The sequence below is a fragment of the Chrysochloris asiatica genome, unplaced genomic scaffold, assembly GCF_000296735.1.
Source record: "Chrysochloris asiatica unplaced genomic scaffold, ChrAsi1.0 scaffold00326, whole genome shotgun sequence".
In the NCBI taxonomy this organism is placed as follows: domain Eukaryota; kingdom Metazoa; phylum Chordata; class Mammalia; order Afrosoricida; family Chrysochloridae; genus Chrysochloris; species Chrysochloris asiatica.
The window spans coordinates 1,196,459-1,206,271 of record NW_006408844.1 but is presented as its reverse complement, the minus strand read 5'-3'; the positions used below and the strand labels follow the sequence as shown (position 1 = coordinate 1,206,271).

At 37.2% G+C, this 9,813-nt stretch overlaps 1 protein-coding gene across 1 annotated transcript in view; it reads left to right on the top strand.

Moving 5' to 3' along the window:
• The first annotated feature begins 4,097 nt into the window (after positions 1 to 4,097).
• The window catches only part of XRRA1 (X-ray radiation resistance associated 1), an 81,864-nt gene continuing 76,148 nt past the window's right edge, over positions 4,098 to 9,813 (top strand). The window contains exon 1 of the mRNA XM_006875432.1: positions 4,098 to 4,191. Coding sequence (XP_006875494.1) covers positions 4,098 to 4,191 — 94 coding nt within the window. The remainder of the gene's footprint in view (positions 4,192 to 9,813) is intronic.

Here is a 9,813-nt window from a genome sequence, read left to right as displayed (position 1 = left end):
TGTTCTTCCTTTTTGGTTTTCTGATTCCAGATCTTTGCACATTTTGTTGTAATATTTGGCTTTATCTTCTCAAGTTGATCTTTGAAATTTTCTGTTCAGCTTTTGTGCCTCCTCATTCTTCCATTTGCTTTAGCACCTCTAGCATTTCCCCTAGCTCAATAAATGTTTCTAATGCTGTATCTATCTTATTTGATTTTTCCTGTAGCACTTTCTCAATTCCATTGTATAGTGTTTTGATAGATTTTATAATCATTTTTCTGAATTTCTTCTCAGGTATTTCCAAAACCTGCCCATCTTCCAGTATGGAGTGTAGGTCTACTTCAAGCTCATTTGCCTCAGTCACTTTATCTCATTTCTTGACATGTGCTGATATGGTCATCTGTTTCTTATTTTGGGGCATAATCAGGAGTTATCTGTGGCCTTAAAATTTGTGTGGGTGTTTATTTTGGTATTTTTTATACTTTCTGATTGCTTCTGGGTAGATGGGATCAGGAGATGGGCTTCCCTTTTCACTCTTCTTCCTGAGAAATTATGATGTAACTCAGGATTTAATTTTTGGTCTCTTTCCTTTTTAGTTTGCCTGTCTCGCTCCACAATCCCTGTTCAGGACTTTTTCCTAGTGATAAATAGTTCAGGGCTGGCTGTGGCCATTTTGCACTGCCATTTGGTTTTAAGTGGAAACTGTCACTTTAAATTTCAGGGAGATTTGTGCACATGCGTAGTAGAACCCTCGGGGTGGAGGTGGGGTGTCCACTTGCTCAGACACCCCCTCTAGTCACCAGAATGGAGGTGCACAGGCAGCGAGAGACCAATGAACACGTACAAAAAAAAAAGAATGTCCACACCTTTATCTCCGCAGTTCTGTCAGGTGTCCATGGCTGCTTTGAACCTTCCCCCACTTGGTCTCACCTAAGATGGTGGTTCCAGGATGTCTGAGTGCCTTGAATTAGAAAGCAATGCATTTCTTGCTTCTACTACCAATTCCCCTAGCTATAAGCCTTCCGACCTTCTAAATATTCCTTTATATGTGGTTCAGAGTTCTGGCACCATCCCCTGAGTCTGCTTGGACTGGTATTCTGTGTTGTTGGTGATGGAGCTCCTCACTGCACTTCTACCTGATCCACCATCTTGTTGGTTCTCAAATTTTGGTTCTTTTTTGATATATGTATTGCCATAAATTATCCTCTGAGCACTGCTTTTTCTATGTCCCCAAATTTTGGTAATTGTAGTTTCATTCTTATTTGATAAAAGGATTTTTAGAAAGTTTCGTATCTCTTGTGGCACAGGGGGTTAAATGTTGGGTTGTTAACTTCAAAGTCAGCAGTTCAAATCCACAAGCCACTCGATGATAGAAAGATGAGGTTATCAGTTCCCATAAAAATCTATTGTGTCAGAAGTCCTATGGAGCAGCTCTCATCTGTCCTATAAGGTGGCTATGAGTTGAAATCAGCTCAATAGCAGTAGGTGGGACTATCAGTATTTTTTAATCAGATTGTTATTTACTTTCCATGTATTTAATTTTTTTCCCTTGCTCTTTCTGTTATTGTTTTTCAATTTTATAACAATGTGGTCTGAGAAAATGCTTTGTATCTGGTTTTTATATTTTTTAATTTACTGAGGTTTGCTTTGTAGCTTAACATGTGGTCTATTCTGGAGACTGTTCTATGTGCGCTGGAAAAGATAGTGAATGTAGCTAGTACTCTAAATTGGTAAGTCAGAAGACTGCTTCTAGTGTGCCAGTTTATAAATGCACAGGTTTATTCCAAACAAACGTGGTTAAATATGCCTGTGGTCTGTGGATGGTGCAGACAAGTTCTCTCAGTAATACATCTATAATGCCCTTCCTTGTCTCTTTTGCTTGTTTTTTTGGTGTGTGTGCATTGTGTTTTTTTTGCCTTAAAGTCTATTTTATCAGGAATTAATATGATCACTCCTGCTCTTTTTTGTTGTTGTTGTTGCCATTTCCTTGATATATGTTTTTATATGCTTTGTTTTTAGCGTATTTTTCTGTTTGTGTCTATTGATGGATATTTTCTTATCCATTCTGCTTCTCTCTTGCTTCTTGACTGGTATGTTTAATCCATTTACATTCAATGTAGATATCAATAGATAGGACTGTGGTGTTGTTTTGTAGTGCTGATGATTTCTTTGTTCCATGTATGTTTTCTGTACTAAACTCACTTTATTTTTTAACTGTCTCATTTCCTTTTTAATTGTTGTTGCTTTGGTGTTGACTCAATCTTTATATGATTTTCTTCTTTTTTATTATAGTGAGAAGGTTTATTAACTCTCTTTGAGGTTGCCTGTAATTTATTAATATCTTCCCAGTTCAAAACAGTCAGTTTATTTTAGATGTTGTCTTGACTTCCTCTCCATTTAGAAGTTCTGTAACTATACTGTTTATTCACTCTTTTTGCTTTGCAGTTACATTGTCTCTGGTTCCCTATTTTAATCTTGTAGGTTTATTTTATTTTTTATTTGCCTATTCTTGGGTTGATTTCTGGGTGATGTAATTGTGTGTCATACTCTCAGGTAGTTATCTGCCAAAGCTTGTTCTCTGCCCAAAGTTGCTCAAATTCCCTTAATTTCTATTTATTTGGAAATATCCTAATTGCACCATTGTATTTGAGGGACAGTTTTACTGGATATATAAGTCTTGACTGGAAGTTTTTTTGTTTGTTTTTTTTCTTTTAGGGTTTTATATAGGAGGGTAAGTCAAAACTCATTACTACACAATCATAGAAGCCTTTATTAAACAAAAAAATAATCAAAATGTGCAGCTATTATTTCTCAACATCTCTGCCTTCTAGAGGTATATACTTCTGGAGACTGTTTCTATCTCTCTAACATTTCCCCAAAGACTTAGGTTCAAGAACTAATATGAAGGGGCAAGATCAGAGCTGTAGGGTGAATGGGGTAAGGTTTCCCAATGAAATTCTCTTAGGATAGCAGGTGCATGATTGTGATGGAACAAAAATTCCTTGGTGCAATTTTCCTAGCTTTTTTCTCACCAATGGAGTTTTCTTTACAGTTTTTCATAATAAGCCCCATCTTCATATAAGTATTAGTTTGTCACATTAATCTTTCTAAAACACAGTTGAGCTTATAACTCTTCTCAGCACAGAAATCATCTGTAGCTCTAGGTCACCTATACAATCAACCTTGAGCTCTTAGTTTGGCACAGAAGACCCTTCAGGAGCAAGTACTATATTTCCTGTCCAACCTTATTGTCCAAGACTACCAAAAATACATCCTCTCCTCAGGTCAGATTGTCTCTTCACTGCCCCAAAGACATACCAACCTCAGTTCTGTGACCCTTTTTTGTTTAGAATGCTTATTCTTTATCAGCAAATTCAATTAATCCTTCAAATCCTACATATCCAGTCAAGTCTCATTGCATGCCCATATTCTTCACTAAAATTTGAGCCCTCTCTCTTCTGAACTCTGTTAAAACAAAACATTTATTGCGTACTTACTCTATATACCACACACCACTGCTCTCTCCCAATCTGCCCATTCATCTATTAATTTTATGATTATTATTGTCTTCCCCTTCAAACAAAGTAACATGTGTCTACCTTCTAGACAGTGAATTGCTTCCCCCTTCTTTCCCACCTTTGTCTGTTAATTTTGTTGTTGTTGGTGGTGTGTGCTGTCAAGTTGGGTCTGACTCATAGCAACCCTGTATAAGGGTTCCGACCTTGTATAAAGGTTCGAATCAACCTTGCAGTGTAGTGCATTAACCCACAGCATCACACCAGGTGAGGAAAATGAGGCTCAGAAAAGTAGAGTAACTTAATCATAAAACGAGGAAAGACAGAGACAGGATTCAAATCAGATCTGTCTGAGCCTATGGTGATGCTCTTTCTAGTATCTCACTGATGTGGAATTTATTTGAATTGGAAAACCCAGAGCCATCTCCCTTTTTCATTTAAATGGCCACCCCATTGCTGAAGCAGGTCATTGTCCTAAAGGCCTCAGATATTGTTCTTTCAGACTAGGGTGGATGGTTCAGCTGGGCTCCTAGCTTCGTTGTGCAAGAGAGACCTCCACTGCATCTTCTCACTGTTCTGCTTCCATACCCAACTCTCAGGGAGATGGCCTCCTCAGGAGTCTACAGGATGGATGATGGGAAACCTTACCTGAACAACTGCTTTCCTGCCAAGAACCTGCTTCGGATGCCTGAGGAAGGTCAGGTGACTTCCCTATTTGTAACCTTTCCCTCACACCTAGCTCATGCTTTAAAATCTCCCACACCCATTCCTTCCTTTCCTAACCCTTTATTACTTTTGCCTGTGCCAGCCAGTTTTATCTCCCCTAACACATCTTCCCACAGTGAGCTTTCCAAAGAGTGTATTTGACCATAGTGTTCACTTGTGTTCTGGAACTCCTCATTGCTGTCTCTTTATTGCTGACCCCTCAACCTGGCTTTCTATGTTGTTCTTATCTTTCACTATAGTCAAGTAATTTATGTCATGTTCCATAATGTTTTATTTTCATTTAGCTTTTTTTTACTTACCCAGAGTATACCAGCTCTCATTCCAGTTAGCTAAGTCATTCCCATCCAAAAAAAGCCCAGCTCTTCCCTCACTTATTCTAAAAAGTCATTACTGACTAACCCAGCCCACAGGCCATCTTCATTTGTGATGTGTCACCCTCTCTGTGTCTCATAAATAAAATGCCTTAAACTCTTAAGGATTGCTCTACAAAGTAGTTTATTAAATCATGATATCTAGTTTAAAAACTCCCCTGGGTCAAGAACTCTTAATAACACTAAACAGAGTCCTATAAGTGGAGTATTGTCTATAAGTATGGTTCATACTTAAGAAGCAAGAGCAAGATCACCTTGCAAAGCTGGAAACCAAGTAGAAGGTTTGGTAGTTAGAAAATATGGCCTTGGTGAAAGAAATGATGCTGGAAACTGCATGATAGAGTTTTGCAAGATTTCATTGCAAATACCTTTTCTCAACAACATAAAAGGTAACTAAATACATGGACCTTACCAAATAGAATACACAGGAATCAAATTGACTACATCTGTGGAAAGAGACCATGGAGAAGCTCAATATCATTGGCCAAAGCAAGGCCAGGAATCAACTGTGGAACAAACCATCAATTGCTCATATGCAAGTTCAGGCTGAAGCTGAAGAAAATTAAAACATGTCCATGAGAGCTGAAATATGACCTTGATTATGTTGTGTTCTGTGCCATCAAGTCGGTTCTGACCCATGGCAACCCTATATAGAGTTTCCAAGGAGTGGCTAATGAGCTTGAACCACCAACCTTGCAGTTCATACCAACTTTTCAGTCCAACGTATTAACCCATAGCACTACACCAGGACTCCAACCTTATTCCACCTGAGTTTAGATACCATCTCAAGAACAGATTTGGTTCATTAGACTAATAACTGAAGACTGGAAGAGTGAGGGGTGACATCAAGAACATGATACGTGAAAAAAAGCAAAAGGTCATTAAAAAGACAGGATAGAAAGAAAAGCCCAAAATGGATGTCAAAAGAGACACTGAAACTTGCTCTTGAGCATAGAGAAGCTAAAGCACCTGGAAGAAATGATGAAGTAAAAGGCCTGAACAAAAAATTTCAAAGGACAGCTCAAGAAGACAAAGTAAGGTATTACAATGAAATGTGGAGTTAGAAAACCTTTAAAAGGTAAGAACACATGTAGCTTTTCTCAAGCTGAAAGAACTGAAGAAAAAAATTCAAGCTCAAGTTGCAATACTGAAGGATTCCATTGGCAACATATTGACAAATGTAGAAAGCATCAAAAGAAGATGGAATACACAGTCACTGTACCAAAAAGAATTGGTCAATGCTCAGCCATTTCAAAAGGTAGTATATGATCAAGAACAGATAGTATTGAATGAAGAAGTCCAAGCTGCACTAAAGTCACTGAGGGAAAACAAGGTTTCAGGAACTGGTGGAATACAAATTGAAATGTTTTAACAAATTGATGCAGTGCTTGAGGTCCTCACTTGTCTATGCTGAGAAATTTAGAAAGCCGCTACCTGGCCAATCAATTTCACAAGATCTTTAGTTGTGTGCATCCCAAAGATAGGTGACCCAATGGAATTCAGAAATCATTGACCAATATCATTAATATCACATGCAAGTAAAATTTTGTTGAAGCTGATTCAAAACAGTTGCAGCAGTACATTGTTAGGGAGCTGCCAGAAACTCAAGATGGATAAGAGGACAGAGAGTTAGGGATATCATTGCTGATGTCAGATAGATCTTCACTGAAAGCAAAGAAACCCAGAAAGATGTTTAGTTATGCTTTATTGACTATGTAAGCACTTTGAACTGTGTGGATCATGATAAACTTGGATAACATTGCAAAGAATGGGGATTCCAAAACACTTCATTGTACCATGAGGAACCTGTACATATATCAAGTCGTAGTTGTTTGAACAGAACAAGGGGATACAGAATAGTTTAAAGTCAGGAAAGGTGTATGCCAGGTTTATATTCTTTCATCATAATTAGTCTGTATGCTTGAACAAATAATCTGAGAAATTAGATTATAATAAGAATAATGTAGCATCAGGATTTAAGGAAGACTCATTAACAATCTGTAATACACAGATGATGCACCTTGCTTGCTGGAAGCAAAAAGGACGTAAGCTTCTTACTGATGAAGATCAAAGGCTACAGCCTTCAATATGGATTGTACTTCAGTGTAAAAAAACAAAAATCCTCACAACTGAAGCAATAAATAACACTGATTAAAGGATAAAAGATTGAAGTTTTCAAAGATTTCATTTTGCTTAGATCCACAGTCTACATTTATGGAAGCAGGAGGGAAGAAATCAAACAACGTATTGCATTAGGCCAATCTGCTGCAGAAAACCTTTTTAATATATTAAAGAGCAAAGATATCATTTTGAGGACTAAGGTGTGCCTGACCCAAGTTATGATATTGTCAATTGCCTCATATGTATGGGATAGTTGGACAATAAATAAGGAAGACTGTAGAAGAATTGACACATTTAAATTATGGTGTTGGAGTAGAATATTGACTATGAGAAGAACAAGCAAATCTGTATTAGAAGAAGTACAACCAGAATGCTTCCTAGAGCAAGAATGGCAAGGCTTTGTCTCTCATACTTTGGGCATATTATCAGAAGGGGCCAGTCCTTGGAGAAGGATATCATGCTTGAAAAAGTGGAGGATCACCAAAAAAAAGAGGAAGACCCACAATGAGATGGATTGGCATGGTGGTGGTGGTTATGTGCCATGGAGTCGGTTCCCACTCATAGCGACCCTGTACAGGGTTTCCAAGGCTGTAAATCTTTACAGGAGCAGAAAACCTCATCTTTCTCCCACAGAACAGCTGGTAGTTTCAAACTGCTGACCTTGTGGTTTGCATACCGATTTGTAACCACTACGCTACCAGAGCTCCTATGGATTGGCATAGGGCAGCAATAATGAGCTCAAACATGACAACAATTTTGAGCATGGTGCAGGACTGAGCAGTGTTTTGTCCTATTAGGCACTGGTTCACTATGAGTTGGAACCTACTCAGTAGTACCTAACAACAATTCTCTTATCTTTCTCTTTTTCTTCTTCCTTCTCCCTAGTTTTATTTATTGTGAGGTTTTTGTTTTTTCTTTATCAGGTTTATTTCCTTTCCCTTCTTTTTCTTATTAGTTATTATATTCTTTAGTTATTTTCTTATTGCTTTTTGGTATTGTTTGTTTGACTTGTGTGTGTGTTCTTTTTGTCCCACCCTATGTAAGACTGTACCAATGCCCATATAGTTCAGCCACAACCATACCCTCTGCATGCTCAACCAATGGACAAGAGCCACTGCCAGCTCCTATAAAACCTAATCAGTAATGAACAGCAGACAACACCAGCCAAACCCACTGCGAACTGTGCTAAACAACAGTGAACAGAGAACTGGGTAAATGCTTCCATTCTCTATCAAACTCACAAGGAGGCAGGAGGTGAGTGTCTAAGATCATACACACATACAATAATCAATTAAATGCAAATACAGTGACACCACAATGTCTGAAAAACAATACACAGTTTCAGTTCACACTAAGAAATAAGACAGAGTGGCTCAAACAAGTGACCAAAATACAGAGCCAGATAATGTTTCTGAGGAAGAAAAGGTGTACTGTAACCTGATAAAAACTTCAAAAGAATGATAATTAAGATACCTTAAGTGGACTGAGAGAACAACTGAGAAAGCTGCAGATGGAAGCAAGGAGCATTAAGAAAAAACTTTAGAGAATTCAGGAAAATACTGTAAGAACAAATTATAAAGTAAACGAAAAATTGTAACCACAAAAACAGCCAGTAGAAATCCAGAAAAGGAATACTAAAAGTTTAGAAATGAATAATTCATTGACAGGTCAAAGGAGTAAATTTGAATCAATGGAAGACCAAATCAATGAGCTTGCAGACAAATGTGTCACTACTAATCTGCTAGAAAAAGAAATCAGAAAAACAGAAGGAAAAAACCCAAGGAAAGCCTAAGAGGAATAACTTACCTATGATAGAAATTTCAGAACAGAAAGAGACAAACAAAACAAAACACAGAGTTGTTGGAAGAAAACTTCTCTAACATCATGAGAGACAAAAAGATAGCATTCAAGAAGTCTAATGAACCTCAAACAGTATAGACACCAGAAGAAAATCACTAAGGCATATTATAATCAAACTGTCTCCAAAACCAAAGACAAGGAAAGAATCCTGAGAACAGCTCAGGAAAAATGAAAAGTTACCTACAAAGGAGTACTAATAAGACTAAACTCTGATTTCTCAGCAGAAACCATGCAGGCAAGAAGACAGTGGAATGACATATAGAAAACTCCAAAAGAAAAAAATTACCACCTAAGAATCTTATACTCAGAAAAATCCTCTTTCAAATACAACAGCAAAATCAGGACATTTCCAGAGAAACAGAAATTAAGGGAATTTATAAAAACCAGACCAACTTTACAAAAAAAAAACCCCAAAACAAACTAAAGGGAGTTCTTTGAACAGAAAAAACACACAACAACAACCTAAGCTTAACACACTTGACAACACCATCCAGAAGTGTTTCCAGATATACAAGTATACAAAGTAAAATAAATCTAAAGACTGACAACCAGAAACCAGAGATATCAATTTATATGAAGACAGCTAAAAAGCAGTAAGAGGATATAGGGTAGGCACAGAACTTCCAAATGGTGAAGAAGTTAAGTAGATTTGAATATAGAAGAGACTTTTAAAATTGGGAAGAAATTAACAAATTACAGGGTAACCTCAAAGAAAATAAATTGTCTCATTAAAAAAAAAAAAAGAAAATCTTGTAATTCACTTAACATTAAAATACCAATGAAGAAAAGGACAAGAAAACCCACAAACAAAATGAACTCACTCAGCCCAGATTATGTGAACAAAGAAACCAGCAGCACCACACACAAAAGAATATATAGCAAAGTAACAGCAATCATTTCATCCCTATCCATAATTATATTGAATCTAAGTGGAATAAACGTACCAATCAAGACACAGAGAATAGCAGAATGGGTAAGAAAACAAGATCTATCAGTATCCTGTCCACAAGAAATACACCTTCCACACAAAGATAAAAATAAACTAAATATCAAAGGATAGACATAAAAACATCAAGCAACCTTGCTTGCTGAAAGTGAAGAGGACTTAAACTATTTACTGATGAAGATCAAAGAGCACAACCTTACGTATGGATTACAACTCAATGTAAAGAAAACAAAAATCCTCACCACTGGACCAATAAACAGCATACTTATCAATGGAGAAGAGATTGAGGTTGTCA